The sequence below is a fragment of the Tamandua tetradactyla genome, chromosome 10 (assembly GCF_023851605.1).
Source record: "Tamandua tetradactyla isolate mTamTet1 chromosome 10, mTamTet1.pri, whole genome shotgun sequence".
In the NCBI taxonomy this organism is placed as follows: Eukaryota; Metazoa; Chordata; class Mammalia; order Pilosa; family Myrmecophagidae; genus Tamandua; species Tamandua tetradactyla.
This window is the reverse complement of record NC_135336.1, coordinates 26561556-26587351: the sequence shown is the minus strand read 5'-3', so window position 1 is coordinate 26587351 and position 25796 is coordinate 26561556. Positions and strand designations below refer to the sequence as shown.

Below are 25796 nucleotides of genomic sequence, written 5' to 3'. Positions count from 1 at the left end.
CCTCTTTGGATCTTGGAGGCAACATATTCATCATTTGGGTTTGCTACACCAACTCATTTATCAAGTGATCAGAAAAGCTGCTAGTTTTGAGTGGGGACCAGAACAAGAGAAGGTTTGGCAACAGGTCCAGGCTGCTGTTCAAGTTCTCTGCCACTTAGGCCATATGATCCAGCAGATGCAATGGTGCTGGAAGTGACAATGGCAAATAGGGAGGCTATCTGGAGCCTTTGGTAGGCCCCTATAGGAGAATCACAATGCAAACTCTTAGGATTTTGGAGCAAAGCCTTACCATTCACTACAGGTAACAACTCTCCTTTTGAGAAACAGCTTCTAGCCTGCTACTGGGCCTTTTCGAGACTGAACACATAACCGTGGGCTAACAAGTTAGCATGAGACCTGAGCTGCATCTCATAAGATGAACGTTACCTGACCCATAAAGTTGGGCATGCACAGCAGCACTCTTTCATAAAATAGAAATCGTATATAAAAGCTAGGGCTTGAGTAGGTAGGTCCTGAAGGCACAAGTAAGTTACATGAGGAAGTGGCCCAGATGCCCATGTCCCCTACTCCTGCGACATCACCTTCTTTCCAAGCCTAGAGCTATGGCCTCTAGGGGAGTTATTCATAGTCAGTTGACTGAGGAAGAGAAAATTCAGGCCTGGATTTCAGATGGCTCTGCATGATATGCAGTGACCACCCAGAAGTGGACAGCTGCAGCACTACAAACACTTTCTGGGACAGTGGTGAGGGAAAATCCTCCCAACAGTGCACCTGGTTGTTTATTTAGCTTGGAAGCAGAAGTGGGCAGACATTTGTTTGTATACTGATTGGTGCTAATGGTCTGCTGGATGATCAAGGACTTGGAAGGAACATGATTGGAAAATTGGTGACAAAGAGATCTGGGGAAGAGGTATGTGGGGAGACCTTTCTGAGTGGACAAAGAACATGAAGATATTTGTTTCCCATATGAATGCTCATTACAGGGTGACTTCAGCAGAGGCAGGTTTTAATAATCAAGTGGATAGGATGACTCATCTGTGGGTATAACTCATCCTCTTTCCGCAGCCTCTCCTGCCATTGCCCAATGGGTTCTTGAATAAAGTAGGGATGGTGGTAGGAATGGAGGTTATGCGTGGGCTCAGCAACATGGACTTGCACTCACCAAGGTTGAACTGGCTAAGGCCACTACTGAGTGCCCAAGCTACCAGTAGTAGAGACTCACACTCAGTCCCCAATATAGCACCATTCACTGAGGTGGTCAGCCTGCTACCTGATGGCAAGTTGATTACACTGGACCACTATCTGATGGCACCTATTATACTGGACCACTTTCACCACGGAAGGGGTAGCGATTTGTTCTAACTGGAATAGACACATACTCAGGATACAGGTTTCCCTTCCCTGCACACAATACTTCCACAAAAACTCCCATCCGTGGACTTATGGAATGCCTTATCCACTGTCACTGTATTCCACACAGCATTGCCTCTGATCAAGGAACCCATTTTATAGCAAATGAAGTCCATGAATGGGTACATGCTAAGGGAATTTCCTGGTCTTACCATTTCCCCATTATTCAGAGGCACTGGGTTGATAGAATGGTAGAATGACCTTTTGAAAACACAACTGTAGTGCCAATCAGTTGGCAATACCTTGCAAGGCTAAGGGATGTTCTCCAGGAGGCTGTGTATGCTCTGAATCAGCAACAAATGTACAGTGTTGTTTCTCCCATAGCCGGGACTCACAGGTCCAGGAATCAAGGGGTGGAAATCGGAATGATACCACTCACTATCACCCCTAGTGATCCACGACAAAAATTTTTGCTTCTTGTCCCTGAAACCTTAAGCTCTGCTGGTCTAGGGGTCTTAGTTCCAAAAGGAGGTGTGCCCCTACCTGGAGACACAACAATGATTCCACTGAACTGAAAGTTAAGACTTACACCTGGCCACTTTGGGCTTCTCATGCCTCTGAATCAACAGGCACAAAAAGGGATTACTGTTCTGTCTGGGGTGACTGATTCTGACTATCAAGGGGAAACAGGACTACAACTACACAATGGAGATAAAGAAGAGTTTTCCTGGAATACAGGAGATCCCCTAGGGTGCCTCTTAGTACTATCATGCCTGTGATTAAAGTCAATGGAAAACTGCAATAACCCCATCTAGGCAGGACTAACAATGGCCCAGAAATTTCAGGAATGAAGGTTTGGGTCACCCTACCTGGCAAGAACCATGGCCAGCTGAAGTGCTTGCTGAGGGTAAAGGCAACATGGAATGGGTAGTAGAAGGGAGTGATAAATAAGAACTATGACCATGTGACTAGTTACAGAAACAAGGAATGTGACCGCCTGACTATTTCCTCCCTGTTTTGTTAAGAAATTTTTGCATTTGTACATAAGCAAATATCTCATTTTCCTCTTATCATATGACATAAGTGTTTAAATCATATGATATGAAGTTTAAGAGTGAATGTTACCTGGCTTCCGGGTCAAGATGGCGGCTTAACAACGTGCGCATTTTAGTTCGTCCTCCAGAACAACTACTAAATTAACCAGAAACAGTACAGAACAGCTCCTGGGGCCACGTCAGTGACCAGACACACAGCGTACCCCAGTCTGGACCAGCTGGACCGGCTGTGAGCACCCCCCAGAAACATGAGTTCCCAAAGCTGTGGCGGCTAGCACCCCTCCCCCACAGGCTGCTTCCCAGAGGGGAAAGGAAAGGACTTTACCAGCAGCAAGGACTGGACACAATCAAACGCCAATTGTGGAACTAATTAACAAATTCTGACTACTAAAAATAGGGCCCCAGCTTAGGTGAACCTGATCAAAGCAGAGGTTGCTCATTTTTGCCCTGGCGCCAAGGGGGCAGGACTGACAGAAAAAGGGGGAAAAAAAAAGAAGGAAACAGAGGTTTTTGTGGCTGTGTATCTACAAAGGCTTGACTGCCTCTGGATACAGCCGCAGGACTTTTCAGGCTGCAACTGCCCCAGGCATAGGCAGAAGTAAGCTCTTTTGGTGGCTTGTCTGGAGCCCATGCCTTCCCCAGGAGAGGGGTGAAATCCCTCTATCAAGGAATTCAGACCCCAGGGCTTGGTAATTTGAAGCCATTAAAACCAGCCTACAACCTCTCCTCTGTCTCCACCACGCCCCCAGCAGGGAGAGTCTGCCAAAATTAAAGGTACCGCATCATCTTATGCTGGTGGGACCTGTAGTCAGACAAGCGCCACACACAGGGCAGGATAAGAAAAACAGAGTCCAGAGACTTCACAGGAAAGTCTTTCAACCAGCTGGGTCTCACCCTCAGGAAAAACCAACGCAGGTGACCCTTTCCTCCTGATAGGAGGCCAGTTTGGTCTGGTAAAATCTGGCTGGGGTCTATAATATCTAAGTAGACCCTCCTGAGTGTGTGTGAGGGAAAGGCACCACACACGTAGGGCAAGAAACAAGAAAACAAGAACTGAAAAATTCTCCTCTGTTACACAAAACTTAAGCTAAAGGTCCAGATAAAGCTGAACAGAATGTCAAAGAACAGATAGACAACAAATTCATCCAGCAAGAAAACCCTAGATAAAAAAAGTGAAAGCAATCTCCAGAATAAACTAATTAAGGTAATTAAATGCCTAGATGCCAGCAAAAAATAATAAATCACACTAGGAAAATTGAAGATATGGCCCAGAGTCAAAGGAACAAACCAACAATTCAAATGACATACAGGAGCTGAAACAATTAATTCAGAATGTACGAACAGACATGGAAAACCTCATCAAAAACCAAATCAATGAATTGAGGGAGGGTATAAAGAAGGCAAGGAAAGAACAAAAAGAAGAAACTGAAAGTCTGAAAAAACAAATCACAAAACTTATGGGAATGAAAGACAGTAGAAGAGATGAAAAAAACAATGGAAACCTACAATGGTAGATTTCGAGAGACAGAACATAGGATTTCAAAACTGGAGGACGGAACTCTGAAATCCGACAAGAAACAGAAACTATAGGGGAAAAAATGGAAAAATATGAGCAGGGATTCAGGGAACTGAAAGACAATATGAAGTGCACGAATATACGGGTTGTGGGTATCCCAGAAGGAGAAGAGAAGGGAAAAGGAGGAGAAAAACTAATGGAGAAAATTATCACTGAAAATTTCCCAACTCTTATGAAAGACTTAAAATTACAGCTCCAAGAAGTGCAGCGTACCTCAAAGAGAATAGATCCAAATAGACATACTCTAAGACATTTAATAATCAGAATGTCAGAGGTCAAAGAAAAAGAGAGGATCTTGAAAGCAGCAAGAGAAAAGCAATCCATCACATACAAGGGAAGCCCAATAAGACTATGTGCAGATCTCTCAGCAGAAACCATGGAGGCGAGAAGACAGTGGGATAATATATTTAAATTATTAAGAGAAAAACTGCCAACCAAGAATTCTATATCCAGCAAAACTGTCCTTCAAAAATGAGGGAGAAATTAAAACATTTTCAGACAAAAAATCACTGAGAGAATTTGTGACCAAGAGACCAGCTTTGCAAGAAATACTAAAGGGAATACTAGAGACAGATACAAAGACAGATGAGAGAGGTGTGAAGAAGAGTATAGAAAGGAAGATTATGAGTAAAGGTAAAAAGAAGGAAAATTAGAGATGACATATAAAATCCAGAAGGCAAAATAGTAGAAGAAAGTATTACTACCCATGCAGTAATAACACTGAATATTAATGGATTAAACTCTCCAATCAAGACATAGTCTGGCAGAATGGATTAAAAAACAGGACCCATCTATATGCTGTCTCTACTCAAAGGACACGAGGCCAAGGACACAAATGGACATTTACACACCAATGTTTATAGCAGCATTATTAACAATTACCAAGAGATGGAAACAGCCAAAATGTCCATCAACAGTTGACTAAACAAACTGTGACATTTACATAAGATGGAATATTATGCAGCTGTAAGACAGAATAAAGTTATGAAGTATGTAACAACATGAATGGACCTTAAGGACATTATGCTGAGTGTGATTAGCCAGAAACAAAAGGACAAATACTGTATGGTCTCACTGATATGAACTGACATTAGTGAATAAACTTGGAATATTTCCTTGGTAACAGAGACCATCAGGAGATAGAAAAAGGGTGAGATATTGGGTAATTGGAGCTGAAGGGATACAGATTGTGCAACAGGACTGAATATAAAAACTCAGAAATGGAAAGCACAATACTACCTAACTGTAATGTAATTATGTTAAAACACTGAATGAAGCTGCATATGAGAATGATAGAGGGAGGAGGGCTGGGACATAAATGAAATCAGAAAGAAAGATAGATGATAAAGATCGAGACGGTATAATCTAGGAATGCCTAGAGTGTATAATAATAGTGAAATGTACAAAATACAAATTTTAAAAATGTTTTTGCATGAGGAAGAACAAAGGAATGTCATTATTGCAGGGTGCTGAAAATAGATGATTAATACTTTAAAATGTCACCTTATGTGTGAGACTAAAGCAGAAAATGTTTATTTGTTACAAAATTTATATTTTGACTAGAGCATTTCCTAATATAACTCATGTAGATAGTTTGATTGAATGTCATAAGTACTTGGAATCTCAGGTAGGACATGAGATTTTGTTGGTTTGTCCAGAGTGATGCCCCGATGAATCCCAGAGTGATTTGTTCAGCGACTGGAAAAGTATTTGCAAGCCCCCTTCGGGGAATGGTGAGAGTGGGGAGAAATTCAACTTCCCCAAGTTGAATTCTTGATATTCTCAGAAGCAGTGTGGACAACTAAAACTATAGGCTGAGCCCCCAGTCTTGGGGTTTGTTCATATGAAACTTTCATATGAAAGGATAGGTCAAGTCTACTTAAAATTTAGGCCTAAGAGTCACCCCCAAGAGAGCCTCTTTTGTTGCTCAGATGTGGTCTCTCTCTCCAGCCAACATGACAAGCAGTCTCACCACCCTCCCCCTCTCTGAGTGGGGCATGACTCCCAGGGGTGTGGACCTTCCTGGCAACGTGGGACAGAGATCCTGGAATGAGCTGAGGCTCAGCATCAAGGGACTGAGAAAAACCCTAGAATGAGCTGAGAATTAACATCAAGGGATTGAGAGAACCTTCTCAACCAAAGGGGGAAGAGTGAAATGAGACTAAGTGTCAATGGCTGAGAGATTCCAAACAAAGTTGAGAGGTGATCCTGGAGGTTATTCTTATGCATTAAGTAGATATCACCTTGTTGTTCAAGATGTAGCGGAGAGGCTGGAGGGAACTGCCTGAAAATGTAGAACTGTGTTCCAGTAGCCATGTTGTCTGATGATTGAACAAAGATATAGCTGTCACAATGAGACTCTGAATGTGAAAACCTTGTGTCTGATGCTCCTTTTAGCTACTACATCAACAGAAGAGTAGAACATATGGGATAAAAATAAATAATAGGGGGAACAAATGGTAAAATAAATTTAGTTTGAAATGCTAGTGGTAAATGAAAGCGAGGGGTAAGGGGTATGGTATGTATAATATTTTTTTTTTCCTCTGTTATCGTTTTATTTCTTTTTCTGTTGTCTTTTTATTTCTTTTTCTAAATTGATGCAAATGTTCTAAGAAATGAGGAATATGCAACTATGTGATGATATTAAGAATTACTGATTGTATATGTAAATGGAATGATATCTTAATGTTTTGTTTGTTAATTTTTTTTAATTAATAAAAAAAAGTTAAAAAGAAAAAAGAGTGAATGTTACCTAAGGATTTGCACCCTATTCTGGAGAGATGTAGTGCACTTCTGGTTTTCAGTTGTACGCAGGAAAGTTGAGTATTGTTAGGTGAAACATATTTCTGCTATTGTGTTCGATTTGGAAATTAACTGTGCTTCAAGGTGATGCGTATAGCTGCCAAGTTGACAAGGGGTAGACTGTGATGGTTAGGTTCTGGTATCAACTTGGCCAAGCAATGATATTCAATTGTCTGGTCAGGCAAGCACTGGCCTGACCATTGCTGCAAGGATATTTTCTGGCTAAAAGATAAACTCGAAGGCTGTTATATTAAATCATCAGTAGCTGACTGCATCTGTGGCTGATTACATCTGCTATCTACTAAGGCATGCTTCTCAGCAATGACATAATCCAATCAGTTGAGAGTTTCTGAGGGAGAAGAGAGACTTTTTCACTGCTTCTTCAGTCAGCAAGCCATGAGTTCATCCATACCCTTCACTGGAGCTGCCAGCTTCACAGCCTGCCCTAAGAATTTTGAACTCTTCCATTCTCCTGGTTGCATGAGACACCTTTATAAGTCTCCTATTTACAGATATCTTCTGTTGGTTCTGTTTCTCTAGAGAACCATGACTAATACACCTTCCATACAATAAACAATTTAAATGTTTTCAGCATTTTCATTTATATTTTCACTTCTCATGATCATGGGCCCAAACCGGAATTTATATTTTAACAATCTTATCATGGCATTACATATGTGAAATTAATCTATAGTTTAGTAGAAAAACATTGTGCCCAAAATAGTTCCTATATATAGACTAACTAGTTTCTTGACTAAGTAATAGGATGAACTTAAAAGCCTGTTAAGACTTACCAGTGAAGTACAGGAAGCAGGATGATTGTAAGGATACCACCACACCGTTTTATAGATGTTGATGTACTGAATAAACAAAGCGACCAGCAAGTAGATGAAAAAGAGAAATTCAAAGAGCAGGCTCCCATCCACAGGTAAGTCAGGAATCTGGCAATGACGAACAGGGCCTGGGGTGATTAAAGCTGTGATAGGTGGGACCGGAAGGCCAATGGCACTACCATTCCTGAAAGAGAAAATTATGATTAGCTCAAATGGTAATACCCGTTAGTGTCAGAGTATAAATGGCCACTGTTTCCTCCTCCACCTACCCCTTAATGTAGGTCTTCCCTAAGATTCTATCCCAGGATTCTCTTCTCTTCTTTTTCCACACATTCTCAATGATCTAACATGGCTTCCATTATCTTTGACATGCTGAAGACTAAAACTTCTCTGCATAGAGCACACTGCTAAGTTTTACTCTTTGTTTTTATTTATTTACTTATTATTCGTTTGTATGCTGTATGGCGGGGTCACATTTCATTCTTTTTCCATTTGAGTAGCCCATTATTGCTGCACCATTTGTTGAACTGTTTGTTTGTTTGTTTTGTGGTTTCTTTGTTTCTTTGTTTGGGAAGTGCATGGGCCGGGAATTGAATCCCAGTTTCCCACACGGCAGGTGAGAATTCTACCACTGAACTACATTCGTACCCCCCACTGCTAAGTTTTAGACCCTTGGTATCCAACTGCCTACTAGACACCTCTGTGCTTCTCCTCCTATAGTCCTGATCCTACTTCATGGCCCACCCAGTTAGCTGTCCAAATCAGAAACTTGGGACTTATACTAGAAATCACCTTCTGGCTCTCCCTATTCAATCAATGTCTAAATCTTATAGATTCCACTTTTTAAACTTTCTCTAAACTGGACCCTCCCCTTTAAACTCACTGCATTAGTTCAAGCATTCATCATTTTTCACCTTAACTATTGCAGTAATTCCTCTAAATTCAACTCTAAATTAATTAATTCCTCCAATCTGCCTTCAGTGATCTTTCTAAAATACAAATCTGATCGTGTTCCTCTCTTGCCTAATAAATCTGTTAAAGTCTCTCCACGAACAGAGTAATATTCAAAAATTTTTAAAATGCCCTATGGAGCCCTCTGCTTAAGTGTTTGGCCTCAGCCCTTTATTATACATCTACATACAACACTAATGTTATTTGCTTTCTGTGAATAGACAAGCAATGTCTTTGTGCATGCTATGTCCTTCACCTGCAATAACTTCTTTAACCACTTTCTTTACCCCCTCTCATACATACATACTGATAAAATCCTTCAAGACTTTTAAAATGCTCAAGCATAACTTCTATGAAGCCTTCTCTGACTCGATCAAAATTGATTAATCTCTTCTCTGTACCACATAGTTATACCTAAACCATGCCTTTATTATTGTACTTTCCATACTACTATGTATTTTTTTGTTTACATCTATGTCTTATGTATCAGATCATTATACAGTACTGAGAGTATACTATTCCTAGTTTACTATAAATATATACCTGTACGATAAGGAGGCAGCAAACAAATACAGTCAATAAAAAGAGAGTTCTCTTAAAACACAAAGATATGAAGATTTTAATCCCTATCTCACTGTTCTTTATTCCAAGCTCTTTAAAAGGTCAGAAATAACTAGGCCAAAATCAGTTAAGGAGAAGGAATAAAATTTCCCATCGCTCATATGACTCAGAAAATTAGAGATCTAAGAGTCTACTATTGTTTAAAGAACAAGGAAAAAAGGCTAGGTTTGGTAACTTCCAAAGATTCTAGAGAAGGAACAGATTAATGTGACTAGTCAACTCTAAAATTTCCAAATACAGAATTCTAGCATTGATATGGGACATTTACTGTCCTTGAACTGACTCCTGGGAATATGAACTCTGCTCATTCTGAACAGTTAAGACTAAGACAGTAGAAACTAATGAGAAAAGAAAAACAGGGATGGAATAAGAATAAGAAAAATAGATGAAAATGTCTTTCTCTCATCCTAGAGTAAACTCCAACAGAATAAGCCTACTGAAGAGTAAGTTGTAATCTACCTGCAGGGTCTCAGAACCATATCTGCTCAATCATAAATCAATCAGTAACACACCATAACACTCTGATCTGTTCTGGGAGATGGGTCGCAGCACTACGCAACTCCAGGAGGTATGACACGCATAGAAAACAACTGAGAAGTACCCTCTGGAATTGTACAAACTGGTAAACTTGAATGGAGAGGACTAATGCCCAGTAGTCTGTCTATCCAGTCACTCCAGTTAATCATGAAATGTGGAAATAAAAAATTTTGATGAAAAATTACAAGGTTAGAAATCCTTACTCTAGAACAAATTAAAATTTCTTCTTTCTCTTCAATAAAAAGTTGACATTAAAGGATAGGGAGATGTAACTTCTTAAAAATCATGGAGAGGCTAATGCCTCTGGCCTAGGAACCCTCTGGAAATTATAGGTTCCAGGAAAGCAAACTTGGTGCTTTTCATAGAGTCTCAGTTTGAGCCCTACGTGTTCTTTTTTTTTTTTTTCTTTTTTTTTTTTGCATGGGCAGGTTCCAGAAATCAAACCTGGGTCTCTGGCATGGCAGGCTAGAATTCTGCCACTGAGCCACCACTGCCCACCCCTCTATGTGTTCTTAGGAGTTAACAGGCAAGACAGAGGTTGGGGATTGGCAAACCATGGCAATAAGCACTATTTAACTGAAGTTTGCCTAAACATACCTATAGATTGGGACAAGGATCAAAGGTGAAGGAGGAGTTATAATGGAGAAAATAGGATTTAACAAATGAGTATGATTGCTGAATCACTATACTGATATTCTCCTAGCCTCCAGTGTTTGGGAGAAGCTAGAAGGAAAAATCTAAAATAGTGAAATGGTAACCTATAACAAACTCCGAAATCTGTTCTGTAACTACTTGTTGAAGTGTACTTTGAAAATTATTGCTTTTTCTTTCTTTTCTTTGTATATATGTTATATTTCACAATTTTAAAAATGTTTTAAAAATTCATGGAAAAAAGCATGCTAAACTATTTGTTAAGACTTAAAGGCTAAAAGGATTCTTATAGAATTATTCCCAAATAAAGCAGACCAATGTACTTCTGTCCTCTAGAAAGTCAAAGAGAATCCATGAGATTGTCTTTTTCATCAAATCTATACAGTTGAAAACTTGAGAATAGAGTAGATCAAAGTTCATAAAACCAAGAAAAACAAAGTTAAAATAAAGACTTGGTCATACATCTCAGAAAATTAGCACCAGAAGTAAATTTAGGAAAAATAAAATTACTATTCCTCTAAAAGGATATTAAAATAGATTCAAGAAAGCAAAGTAACATGTATGTTTGACATGCAATGTGGGATAGTTTCTGCCCCAGATTTTCCACTAATTAGCTATTTTTGAGAATTAACTTTAAGTATCTCTGAATCTCAGTTTTTTTTTTTCATATAAAATACAAGGGATTGGGATTGCTTTAGTTTGCTAAAGCTGCCAGACTATAATACACCAGAAATGGATTGGCTTTTATACAAGGGATTTATTTAGATACAAATTTACAATTTTTTGGAGGCTTTTATCTGGGTTTTTCTGACACGTGGGAAAGCACACGGTGACATCTGTACGTCTTCTCTCCTGGCTTCTGGATTCAAACAGCTTTCCCCAGGGACTTTTCTCTCTGCATTTCCAAATCTCTGGGTCTAAGTTGGCTTTGAGTTGAGCTATGCTGTGCTGTTTCTTTCTCTTCTGACTGTACCTACTAAGCTCCCATCTGACAAATTAAAATGTTACTTACTGCAGAAGGCACTCGCCTTAGCCAAATGCAGATGTAATCAACCATAGATGAATTACACATGCTAATGATTCAAGTCCACAGCAACAGAACTGGGCACTATCACGTGGCCAAGTTGACAACTGATCCTAACTATTACAGGAACATATTTCTTTAAATAATTATCCTCAATGTTATCATTGAATATTATTCTCTTTCAAATTGTGCTGGTGATCCCCAAGACCAAGCCCAGTGTTGGTGATTGCGTTGGAAGACTCAAAGGACTCAGTATACAGTCATACTCACAATTGGGATTTATTACAGTGAAAAGATACAAAGCAAAAATAGGAAAGGGAGGGTACACAGGTGGTTCAGTGGTAGAATGCTTGCTTTCCATGCGGGACACCCGAGTTCGATTTCCAGACAATACATAATAGAAAAGAAAGAAAGAAAGAAAAAAAAAATCAGCAAAGGGAAAAAGCGTGTGTGGCAGATTCTGGAGGAAAACAGGCACCAGTTACCAGGAGTCATCTTTCAGTGGAGCCATACAGGATGTGATTAATTCCTCCAGTAATGAATTGTGATGACACATGTGAAGCGTTGTCTCCTAAGGAAATTCATTAGAGCCTAAGCACCCAATGTCTTTATCAGGCTGATCACTTAGGCACCCTCTGTCCAGCATGTACCAAAATTACTGACTCCCAAAAGGAAAGCAGATGTTCAATATAAACCCCACTGTTTGCACAGTTTAGGCCAAGTGGGCCATTGTTACCATTTAAGAAAACTTTCTATCAGAGTAGGGAACTGTTTACCAGGTCCTTAGCATAGATAAATCTGAAGTAAGCACTACAGGAACCGAGTCTACCTGCCACCCTACACACACCCTCCACCCTGGTGGTGAGGGGGTGCGGCTGATGGGAAACAAACAAAAACAAAACAAATAAAGAGGCATTTTGAGTTGGACAGCACAAAATACTGGAAAAGGCAGGCACATAGAGCCTGGGGATAAACAGAGTGGTGTACCAACTCTGGCTCTTGATTGGCAAACTTGGGGAAGTGGGTTTTTTTTTTTTTTTTTTTTTTTTTTTTTTAGAAAGAATTTTTTTTTTTTTTTTTTCAAAGGAAAGACAGAGAGAAGGAAGGAAGGAAGGAAGAAAGGGAAACATCTTTAAACATTTTCTTGTTTTATTGTATTCTGTTTCTCCGTTTTTGTTACATGGGCTGGGGCCGGGAATCGAACCGAGGTCCTCCGGCATAGCAGGCAAGCACTTTGCCCGCTGAGCCACCGCGGCCCGCCCGGGAAGTGGGTTTTAAAAAGCCATTTATTCCTGTTATTTTTTTTTTACATCTTAACAGCTCATTATATAGAACTTCCAGCATCTCAGGCTTCAGCACTGTCCCAGGCAAGGGTAGAATTAAGGCATGTCTACAGATAGAACAACTACTCAGGTGACTAGGGCTAATTCCCTAATGGGTGTATCTTTCCCTAAAAAGGGGGGGGGTGGGGCCCAGCTCAAGTGGCTGCCACTTCAGGGAAGTCAGGTCCCAGGAGCTGGAATATAGAAGTGACCTAAACCCTCATTCTACCTCAGTCTCTGTCTCAACCACACCACTGGCAGGGAGAATGTGGTTAGAATTAAAGGCACCACATCACTTTATGTTGATGGGAAGCTGAAGGCTAAAAAGCACAACATACTGGGTAGAGCAGGAAAAGTACACAGTCTAGAGACTTCATAGGAAAGTCTGACAACCTGCTGGATCTCACCCTCAGGGAAACTTGATACTGACTACACCCTCCTCCTGAGATATGGGCCTGCCTGGTCTTGGAAAATCTGATTAGAGTCAATCATATCTGAGGAGACCCTCCTCAAAAAAAGGTTCCATATAGGCAAGGCAAGAAACATAAAAACAAGAACTGAAAAATTCTGATCGGTTAAATAGAAGCTATGCTAGAGGCCAAGAATAAGTTGAACTGCATGTCAAAGAACACACAAAGAACAAAAGCAACCAATAAGAAAATCCAAGTAAAAGAGTGAAAACAACCTCCACAATAAATTAATTAAGGAAATCAAATGTCTAGACACTAGCAAAAAACAAGTCATTCTAGGAAAAATGAAGGTGTGACCCAAAGTAACAAACCAACAATTCAAATGAGATACAGGAATTGAAACAACTAATCAAGCATGTCCAAATCAATGATTTGAGGGAAGACATGGCAAAAGAGATGAATAATATAAAGAAGACACTGGGCAAACATAAAGAACTCTAAACTCTGAAAAAACAAATTGCAGAAGCTATGGGAATGAAAGGAACAATAGAAGAGATAAAAAACACAATGGAGATGTACAACAGCAGATCTGAAGAGGCAGAAGAAAGGTTTAGTAGACTGGAGGACAGGATATATGAAATCCTACACACAAAAGAACAGACATGGAAAGAATGGAAAAATATGAGCAGGGTCTCAAGGAACCGAATGGCAACTGAAACGCACAAATAAATGTATTATGGGTGTCCCAGGAGAAGAGAAGGGAAAAGAGGTAGAAGGAATAATGGAGGAAATAATCACTGAAAATTTCCCATCTTTTATGAAAGACATAAAATTACAAATTCAAGAAGTGCAGCATACCCCAAATAGAATAGATCCAAATAGGCCTACTCTAAGACACTTGATAATCAGATTGCTAAATATCAGACAAAGAGAAAATTCTGAAAGCAGCAAGATAAAAGCAATCTAGAACATACAAGGGATACTAGATAAGACTATGTGCAGATTTTTTTTTAAATTATTTATTTATTAATTTAAAAAATTAAGAACAAACAAAAACATTAACATATCATTCCATTCTACATATATAATCAGTAATTCTCAATATCATCACATAGTTGCATATTCATCATTTCTTAGAACATTTGCATCAATTCACGAAAAGAAAAAGTATGTGCAGATTTTTCAGCCAAAATCGTGGAGGCAAGAAGACAGAGGTATGACATATTTAAGGTTCCTGAAAGAGAAAAACTGCTAACTAAGAATTCTCTACCTAGCAAAACTGTCCTTCAAAAAATGTATGAGGGTTTAAAATATTTTCAGACAAATAGTCATCAAGAGTGTTTGTGACTAAAAGACCAGCTCTATAAGAAACAGTAAAAGAAGCAGTACAGGTAGATAGGAAGACAGGAGAGAGAGGTTGGAGAAGAGTACAGAAATGAAAATTATCAATAAAGGTAAAAAGAGGGGGAAAAAAAGGTAAGACATAAAATTCAAAAGACAAAATAGTAGAAATATTGCCTTTACATTATTAACACTAAACATTAATGGATTAAACTCCCCAATCAAAAGACATAGACTGGAAGACTGGATTAAAAAACAGGACCCATCAATAGGCTGTCTACAAGAGACTCACTTTAGATCCAAGAACAAAAACAGACTGAAAGTGAAAGGGTGGAAAATTATTTCATACAAACAACAACCAGAAAAGAGCAGGGTTAACTACACTAATATATGGCAAATTAGACTTCAAATATAAATCAATTTTAAGAGCTAAGGAAGGATACTATGTATTAATAAAAGGAACAATTCATCAAGAAGACATAACAATCATAAATATTTACACTAAGCCAGAGTGCCCCAAAATACATGAGGCAAACTGTGACAATACTAAAGGGAGAAGTAGACACCTCTAAATATTAGCTGGAAACTTCAATTCACTGCTCTCATCAATGGGCAGAATATCTAGACAGAGGATCAATAAGGAAACAGAGATTTTGAATAATAGATAAATGGACTAGACATTTAGAGAACATTATACTCCACAAGAGCAGGACACACATTTTTCTCAAGTGCTCATGGATTATTCTCAAGGATAGACCATATGCTGGGTCACAAAGCAAGTCTCGATAAGCTGAAAACAACTGATATCATATAAAACACTTTCTTGGATCATAATGAAATGAAGTTGGAAATCAGGAAAAGGCAGAGGGTGGGAAAATTCACAACTAAATGGAGATTAAACAACATACTCTTAAACAACCAGAGGGTCAGAGAAGAAATTACAAGAGAAATCAGTAAATATCTCAAGGCAAATGAAAATGAAAACTCAACATATAAAATTTATGGGACTGGGCAGTGCGATGCTGGCTCAGCAGCAGAATTCTTGCCTGCCATGCCAGAGACGCGGGTTCAAGTCCCAGTGCCCATGCAAAAAAAAAAAAACAAAAAAAACACCATGACCATGTGGGATGTATTTCAGGTATGCAAGGGTGGTTCAACTCAAGAATATCAATTAATGTAATGCTCCATATCAATAAATCAAAGTGGAAAAAACCACATGATCATCACCAATTGATGCAGAAAAGGCATCTGATAAAATTCAACATCCTTTATTGATGAAAACACTTCAAAGGACAGGAATAGAAGGGAACTTCCTTAACATGATAAAAGGAATATATGAAAAACACACAGCTAACATCATCCTAAATGGGGAAAGAAAGAAAGCTTTCCTCCTCTAAGATCAGGAACAAGACTAGGATGCCCACTGTCACCACTGTTATTCAACATTGTAGTGGAAGTTCTAGCCAGAGCAATTAGACAAGAAAAAGAAATAAAAGGCATCCAAATTGGAAAGGAAAAAGCAAAATTTTCGTTGCTTGTAGGTGACATGATACTATATGTCAAAAATTCAGAAAACCTACCGCAAAGCTACTGGAGCTAATAAATGAGTACAGCAAAGTGGCAGGGTACAGGATTAACACCCCAAAATCAGTAGCATTTGTACACATTAGCAACGTACAATATAAGAAGGAAATTAAGAGAAAAACTCCATTTACAACAGCAACCAAAAGAATCAAATATTTAGGAATAAATTTACCTAAGGACACAAAAGACCAATACACAGAAAATTGTTAAAAGAAATCATGAAAGACCTAAATAAATGGAAGGGCATACTGTGTTCATGGACTAGACAAACAAATGTAGTTAAGATGTCTAATCTACCCAAATTGATTTCTAGATTCAATGCAATACCAATTAAAATCCCAACAACTTACTTTGCAGCAACAGGAAAAACAAGAACCAAATTTATTTGGAAGGGCAGGGAGCCCCAAATAGCTGAAAATATCTTAAGAAAGAAAAATGAAGTGGGAGGTCTCACACTTCCTGACTTTACACATATTACAAAGCTACATTGGTCAAAACAGCATGGTATTGGCAAAAAGACAGATATACTGACTAACAGAATTGAACTGAATGTTCAGAAATAGACCTTCTCATCTATGGACAATTGATCTTTGATAAGGTAGTCAAGCCATCCCAACTGGGCCAGAACAGCCTCTTCAATAAATGGTGCTTGGAGAACTAGATATCCATATGCAAAAGAATGAAAGATGACACCTATCTCACACTCTATATAAAAATTAACTCAAAATAGATAAAAAACCTAAACATTAGATTAAGACCATAAAACTTTTAGAAGAAAATGTAGGGAAATATCTTACAAATCATGTGATAGGAGGTGGTTTCCTAGACCTTACACTCAAAGCGTGAGCAATGAAAAAATAAATAAATTAATTAAACCTCAAAATTAAACACTTTTGTACATCAAAGAACTTTTTCAGGAAAAGTTGCAGCCTCTGCAATGGGAAACAGCATTTGGAAACCATATACCAGATAAGGGTTTAATATCCAGAATATATAAAGAGATTCTACAACTCAATAACAAAACGACAATCCAATTAAAAAATGGACAAAAGACATGAACACTTTCAGAAGAGGAAATACAACTAGCTAAAAAGCATATGAAAAGATGCCCAACTTTACTGGCTATTAGGGAAATGTAAATCAAACCCACAATGAGATATCATTTCAAACCTAGTAGAATGGCTATGATTAATAAAACAGAAAATGGTAAGTGCTGGAGAGGGTGTGGAGAAAGAGGCACGCTTAACCACTGTTGGTGAGAACATAGAATGGTGCTACTGCTCTGGAAGGCAGTTTGGTGATCCTTCAGGGAGCAAAGTATAGAACGGCCATATGATCCAACAATCGCATTACTAAGCATATAATCAAAGGAACTGAAGGCAAGGACACAAATGGACACTTGCACACTGATGTTTACAGCGGCATTATTCATGATTGCCAAGAGATGGAAAACAGCCCAAATGTCCATCAATGGACGGTGGCTAAACAAGCCGGAGTACATATAAACACAATGGAATATTAAGCAGCTGTAAGACAGAATAAAGTCTGAAGAATGTAACAATATGGACGAAACTTCAAGACATTTTGCTGAGTGAAATTAGCCAGAAATAAAAGGACAAATACTGTATGGTCTCACTAATATGAACCAACATTGAGTGAACTTTGAGAGTTAAAGTTAAGAACACAGGTTATCAGAAGATAGAAAGAGGGTAAGGAATGGAGATTTGGTGTGGCTGCAAGCAGGAATGAAGTTGTAAGGCATGCAATTAACTGAACGAACCTTGAGGACAATATGTTGAGTAAAATGTGAGAAATGAAAAGACAAATGTTATCCCTCACTCATATGAACTAACTATAATATGCAAACTCCGAGAAACTGAAGTTAAGAGCATAGGTTATCAGGTTGGGGGCCTATTGTAAATGTTCCCAGATTGTAAGCTCTTATGGTAGCCACATCTATTCTGGAACTGTAATTGTTATTTCTAAATTCTGAGGTGCTGAGTTATTTTTTTTTAATTTTTTTATTAATTTTTTAAAAAATATGACAAGAAAGAAACACAAACATTCTTAACATATGATCATTCTGTTCTACATATATAATCAGTAATTCACAATATCATCACATAGTTATATATTCATCATCATGATCATTTCTTAGAACATTTCCATCAATTCAGAAAAAGAAATAAAAAGACAACAGAGAAAGAAAATGAAAACAGAAAAAAAAAATTATACATATCATACCCCTTTTACCCCTCCCTTTCATTGATTGCTAGCATTTCAAACTAAATTTAACATTTGTTCCCCCTATTATTTATTTGTATTCCATATGTTCTACTCATCTGTATCTGTTGACAAAGTAGATAAAAGGAGCATCAGACACAAGGTTTTCATAACCACACAGTCACATCGTGAAAGCTATATCATTATACAGTCATCATCAAGAAACATGGCTACTGGAACACAGTTCTACATTTTCAGGCAGTTCCCTCCAGCCTCTCCATTACATCTTGAATAACAAGGTGATATCTACTTAATGCATAAGAATAACCTCCAGGATAACCTCTCGACTTTGTTTGGAATCTCTCAGCCATTGACACTTTGTCTCATTTCAATCTTTCGCTTTTTGGTCGAGAAGGTTTTCCCATCCCTTGATGCTGAGTCTCAGCTTGTGCTGAGTTATTTGTGTATAATTTGGTCGTTTCCTGGAACTCTGGGTATTTGTGTGACACCTGAGACTCAGAGCTCTGAAGCTATCAAAGTCAGCATTAGCCCACACAGCAACTGTTAAAAAAAGGATAGTAAAAATAAATAAATACAATTTTTAAAAAAAGAAAAAAGGATGGTATAATTTTAGATGCTTTATTTGACTATAGATATGAATGAAGCTGATCTGGATAGGACTAAGGTAAATCAGAATACAGGGTAAAGGATGATATGGTCTATATTTTATAACTTCAACTCCTGTGTGAGATCAAAGAACGAGATGTTTATTTGGTACAAAATTTCTATTTCGGGTAGCACATTATCTAATTTAACTTGTATGGTCAATTTATTTGAACAGCATAACAACATGGAATCTTGAATAGGGAGTGAGATCTTTTTTGTTTTGTACAGGTTAGTGTTTTTGCCCCAGTACATCCCAGAGTAACATGGGCAGAGAACAAAAAAGTGTTTGCAAAGTCCCCTTGGGAGACTGGGGAGAAAGGAGGAAATATTAAATTTCCCCATCTGGGGAATTCCAGACACTCTCACAAGCTCCCAGGGGTGTAAATCTTCCTGGCAATGTAGAACATGACTCCCAGCAATGAGCCAGGACCTGGCATCACGAGAGAGCTTCCTGACCAAAAAGGAGAAGAGAGAAATGAGACAAAAGAAAGTTTCAGTGGCTGAGATATTTCAAACCAAGTTGAGAGGTTATCCTGGAGATTATTCCTACACATTATATAGATATCCCTTTTTAGTTTATTATGTATTGGAGTGGCTAGAGGGAAGTAACGGAAAGTGCTGAACTGTATACCAGTAGCCTTGATTCTTGAAGATGACTCTGAAAACCTTGTGGGTGATGCTACTTTATCCAGGGCATGGAAAGAAGAGTAAAAAAAATAAAGTAAAAAAATAAATAAACAATGGGGAGTGGGGAATAAGAGGTAAAAAAAAGGGAGGGCAGATTGCAAAACTAGTGGTCAGTGAGAGGGGGGCGTAAGAGGTATGAGACGTATGGGTTTTTTCTTTTTTATTTCTTTTTCTGGAGTGATGCAGATGTTCTAAAAATGATCATGGTGATGAACACTCAACTATAGGATGATACTGTGAGCCATTGATTGTATACTTTGGATGGCCTGTATGGTACGTGAAGATATCTCAATAGAAATATACTTTTAAAAAAGGGTAAAGAGGACTTAGAAGGAATACAGAAACGTTATTAAGACATGTTCATATGACATATTTACAAAGTGTATGTAAGGAAAAAACAAAGAAAAAAATTACACTTAGTCTGTGTTAGATTCAGTTGTCAACTTGGCCAGGTGAGCATACCTAGTCTTGTTGCTGCGGACATAAGCCAGCGGTATGTGAACCTCATCTGTTGCCAATTACATCTGCAGTCAGCTAGGAGGTGTGTCTGCTGCAATAAGTGATGTTTGACTTAATTGGCTGGTGCTTAAATGAGAGATTGCAACATAGCACTGCGAAGCAGCTCGGCATTCCTCATCTCAGCACTAGCAGCTCAGCCCAGGACTTTGGAGATGCAGAAAGAAGTCACCCCGGGGAAAGTTGTTCGAACCCAGAGGCCTGGAGAGAAGACCAGCACAGACCATCTTGTGCCTTCCACGAAAGAAAGAACCTCAGTGGAAAGTTAGCTGCCTTTCCTCTGAAGAACCAACAAAATAAATCCCCTTTTATTAAAAGCCAATCCGTCTCTGGTGTGTTGCATTCCGGCAGCTAGCAAACTAGAACATAGTCCTTCCCAAATAAGATTCTTCCTTCAACTAGAAGCTCTCTAGGAAACTCAGAAATACACAGTTTATCCTCCTTCTTTAGAAGAACAAACACCTAAGCATATTGTCCCAAGAACAAATCCTTTCATCCCAAAGGTGGAAAGAGGATCAAGAACTAAGCATTTCAATCTTGATTCTCAAATTAGCTCTGACATTCTCCAGTAAGGTCACAAACTTAACCAATCAGGTGACTAATACACATGAAATTGGGACAAATACTGTCTTTTCCAGCTGACCTATGTCTTGCAGAATCAAATAAATCATCTAAAATTATACCATTCTTAAAAAATTATCTATTTGACTCTTCAGTATTTTACAGACACTAAAGAAATGAGGTCTCCTCATCTCTTCACTGTCTTTCTTCGTAAATATCTTTCCTAAAAATATATTCTAGGTCATCTATTAATGCCTTTAACCTCATTTTTTATATCTCTTTCCCAGCTCCTATGTAACTTAAAGAACCTATTCCACTTGCTTCTTTCCCATTAAGAAACATTAACATGACCTTCTTCTTCCAAAATAACCCCTCTAAGTAAGAATGCCATGGAATACTCATTCAACAGAAACAAATACATAACCTCCCTAGTTAGTAATATCATGAAACAATCATTCAAAAATAGTTTACTCTCCAGCCAACACAACAAGCAAACTCACCACCCTCCCCCTGTCTACATGGGACTTGACTCCCAGGGGTGTGGACCTGCCTGGCAACATGGGACAGAAATCCTAGAATGAGATGAGACTCAGCATCAAGGGATTGAGAAAACCTTCTCAACCAAAAAGGGGAAGAGTGAAATGAGACAAAATAAAGTGTCAATGGCTTAGAGATTCCAAACAGAGTCAAGAGGTTATCCTGGAGGTTATTCTTACGCATTATGTAGATATCACCTTGTTATTCAAGATGTAATGGAGAGGCTGGAGGGAACTGCCTGAAAATGTAGAGCTGTGTTCCAGTAGCCATGTTTCCTGATGATGACTGAATAATGACATAGCTTTCACAATGTGACTGTGTGATTATGAAAACCTTGTGTCTGATGCTCCTTTTATCTACTTTGTCAACAGATACAGATGAGTAGAACATATGGAATAAAAATAAATAATGGGGGGGGCGGGATAATAGTTTAGTGAATTCTTAAGCTGTGGACCAAAATGATCGTTTGTTTCATTCTAATATACTGAAAATGGTTTATCCCCCAATTGATTGCTACAGAAATATATGTTAAAGGAGAAAAAGAGTACAGAATTAGAGATCAAGACAACTATGGTTGGAACCCTGGAAGCCAGAATTGAACAGCTACAATGAAGGCAGAGAAAAGAAGGCAGCACCACCAGCTAAACCCAGTTAGGGGCATTTCCAAGTGTTCCTAGTTCTTCCCAGTATTCTATTTGCTGACTCCAAGTGCAAGCAGAACCATATTGGAACGTGGTTATCAAGCTCTTTTTTAAAGAGCAGAATGCTTGATTTTCCTTCTCCCAAAAGACATTTTATGTTTCATACTATTTAAAACACATAGGAGAAGGAATTGGTCTGATTAAGAGAGTATTGGGAAATCTGAAACCTGGGTTACCAAGCATGTCTGATTCCTTCTCCCTTCCAAGCTCTCCTATGGCAGTTCCTACAACCGAGGCAGGATTACATGGGACACTTTGAGAAAGTAATTATCTAGGTGAACCTAAAAGTCAAAGTAGGAGAGAATGAACAAAGAACTGCTGTATTTAACACAGATGCAGACGTAGCTAGACACAGCTAGAATTTTCTATTACAATTTAATAGTACTCAATCACTAAGTTTATAGTATATATTAGTGAAATCAAAGCATGTTTTTGAGATAGCAAACATCCTTTACCTCAATACCTATATTATAGATAGTACTTTACTTCAAAATCATTTTCATATATTCTTATCCTTTCCATTTTTATTCTGTTAAACATATAAAACAATTTATGTTACTGTAGAAATTTTGGAAAAGTTTTAAGAATTTTTTACAATTTATTACATTATAATTTTCAACATCCTGCTATGAAGCAGACAGTATCACCATTTTTAAAATGAGAAAAACCAAAGAAAAGCAGAACAGAGTAAAAAATAGTAGTCTAAATAATCTACAATTAGTCTATGAACATACAGAAACATAAACTTTGGATTTAAAATTAGTATGAGGAGGATCAGAGACCAGAAAATCCCTTTAAGCTGGGATTTCAGGGACAGCCCCACTGAAATGACAAAATCAGAACTGATTTTGAAGATTGGGTAGGACTTGGGTTGGAAAGTTGGACAGAAAGAAAGGAGGACAGGCCAGGAAGTCAGAAGTGTACAAATAACATCAAAGGGAGCTGAAAAGCAAAAGGTGATAATACGGGAATAATACAAGGTAAGACAACAGTGGTATTGATTGGTAGCTCCCACAACTAAAATCAAGGAAAGAGAAAAACTCTATTCAGGGAGGAAACAACTTAGCTGACAAAATAAACTTGACCAAATACTTGATTGGGTAAAAGCAGCTCTTTCCACTGCTACACGATCAAACCTCCTGATGAAGTGAGTTATTCTAGGTAAGAAGATTAGAAATAATTTATCCCAATTTTTGAAAATCAAAAAACAACAGAGATAAACTTCTATTAAAAAGGTCAAATTCTTTATTCTTATACAACACGACACAAAGTTTAAGATATTTAGGCTAGAACAAACCATTTATTATTTTCAAACATTTTTTAACAAAATCATTTTTAAAATCCTTGATGCAATCTGATTTATACTTTTAGAAACTCATGTTCCATCTTTTTTTTTTCGCATGGGCAGCCACCAGGAATCAAACTGGGGTCTTCGGCATGGCAGGCGAGAACTCTGCCTGCTGAGCCACCATGGCCTGCCCTCATGCTCTATCAGTTTTAATTTGCCACCCCCCACTTCCCACCCCCTAAAACAATAAGTAATTTAACCATTACATTTGCCTTGTATTTTAATTCATTCCTCCCATCTTCTAATAGCAAAAAAGGTGATAATTAGAATTTAGATTATCAGCCTTCTCATAAGAAAGAAATAGAAAGTTTTTGCTTTGTGAGCCCCACATCACATCTTTCTACCTCCAGCGGATTTTGAAATACTGCGTTTTCAGTCTTCAAGGGCAGGATTTCTACATCAATATCAAGAATTAATCTTGATAAACAAATATCTATGTTAGACTTATTTATCATAGGACATTATTAGTTCTCCTTTACCTGTTTCTCAGGCCTGTTCCATTGCCACAGCCCCCTCCAACCAAAGTCTGTAAAGAAGGTAAAGCTGAACGGCTTAGCTGCTGCCGACTAGGGCCCCTCCTTCCACCGGGCATGTCCAGGAACCAGTCTGCTTCCAGTGCCACCTGTAGTTGCAACCCAGGTTAATGGTTGTCAACCTGTTTCAACTCTAAACAACAAAAGACATTTAAATTATCAGTGTATCATTTTTAAAGTAGGCAATTTAACAAAACAACCAGAAAAACTGAATGAGTAGGCCTTCTAAAACCACATTTTCAAACAAATGTTCCCAGTATCTACTACCAACTTTATTACCAACTTTGGTTAGAAACCAAAGGATTATTCAGACTCCAATGGGTCATAAGCTTAGGTTCTCATCTAAGCTCTGTTCAGCATTAGGCGAGGCCACAATTTGTGTCTTTTGTCAGCTGACTTGTATCACATGTAACCTATTCTAATCAAGTGGGAATTTACAAAGACATCATAAAAGAGAGATTTCCAATTCAAATGTAATATTTCACATTAAGCTGTTTGAAATACAGAAGAATCAGCACTGGACAAAAAGCTAGGTTTCCTTTTCAAGGGACTGGGTTCTGAGATCACATGTGTCAATACACATTATCTGATTTTAACCCAGTCCTTTAACCTCTGAGTTTGTTTCTTCATCAGGAAAAAAAAGAAAAAGTCCCCCCTGTCCTATTGGGGGTTGTTGAGGCTTGACAAAGATGGATAAAAGTACATCATTAAGCTTTTTAACTCTTTACAAGTAAAACTGCTCAAGTGCTATCTCCATATGTCAGGGCATATGGAAATACAAAAAGGAACGCAAATGGATACCCACAGAAGAAAAAACAATGCAAAACCGCTTAGAATGTATTGAAACTGCAAGATTAAAAGGCAAGTACAGAAAAAGACCCTCATTGCAAAGCATCTGTGTTTTCATTAATCTATGGCAAAACCACGGTTCCGTCAATATGGATACCAAATCCGTTTCCTAAACAATACAACAAAAACCCGCAGAATGACACCCTGGAAAAACCCTGGTTTTCGAAATGTTCCTGCAGACTGCTACGATGTTTCCCTATTCCTAACAGCTTTCGACTCTAGACTAACAAACACCAGGTGAGATAAAGCATTCACACGCTGGAGGTAGGCGATGCTGGACCTTGTTCAATTAACGTGCAAAAAGAAAGAGATGTGAGGGACAGAACGGTAGAATGGAAGAGATGAGGTATGAAGTAAGGGATGGGTGATGGCCAGAGTCCACAAACTTCCACAGACTGACCTCTAATAGGTGCCACAACGCGGCCCCCGCTGCGCACACAGGAGGACCGAAGTGGACCCGAAGTGGGACAGTGCGGAAGATGGATAATACTCACGCATGGAGGAGGCACGGCCAGTGGGGCGGGATCCCTGTGTGAAGGCGGCGGCTTTACTGGCTGGACCTCGGTTAAGAGAACAATTTCCCCGCGCTGAGGTGATCCAAACCAGCTGCTTATCCGCAGGCCGTCCACGCCAGAGAGTCGAGAAAGGGTGTCCAGGCTTCGGGCTGCCAAACCCAGACCCAAACCCCAAGCCAGTGCCAGAGCCAGAGCTAACGACAGAGCCAGAGCCCAGCCCCATCAGCACTCAACCTCAACCTCCATTACTGCGGAGCTGGGGAGACGTGGCAGCGCACGAAGATGACGTCAGCTCCGCGACGGCTGGCCGCCCAGACGCGAATTGGGTCCCGGAACTACACAACCAGCCCAGGAGTCGGCACCCAATCCCCTCCCAAGCGCATCTGCGCAGTGGGATTGTTTTCTCAATTGGACTCGTGGGCCTATCCTTCTTACCAGCGCTGGCCAACGTATTTCCTCCCCGGGCTTCAGCCAAAGAATACCCGGTACGAAGTGCGGGCACCATCATAGGAGTCCTTGTTATCGCATTAATTCCATGTAACAACCGTGTACAAGTTATCGCCCCCTGTTACAAATGAGGGAAGTTGGGAGACAACCTAACAT

The 25796-nt window shown here is 38.9% G+C and overlaps 1 protein-coding gene across 3 annotated transcripts in view; it reads right to left on the bottom strand.

The window, feature by feature from the left end:
• The window catches only part of TMEM39A (transmembrane protein 39A), a 68445-nt gene extending 42930 nt beyond the window's left edge, over positions 1–25515 (bottom strand). Inside the window, exons 1-3 of one of the 3 annotated variants that reach the window (XM_077118244.1) lie at positions 25173–25515; positions 23776–23918; positions 7578–7800 (exon numbers count right to left, since the gene is read on the bottom strand). In XM_077118244.1, the coding sequence (XP_076974359.1) occupies positions 7578–7800; positions 23776–23888 (336 nt within the window). In that variant the 5' untranslated portion in view covers positions 23889–23918; positions 25173–25515. The other 2 variants (XM_077118242.1, XM_077118243.1) reach the window with 2 other exon arrangements.
• Between the last annotated feature and the right edge of the window lie 281 nt (positions 25516–25796).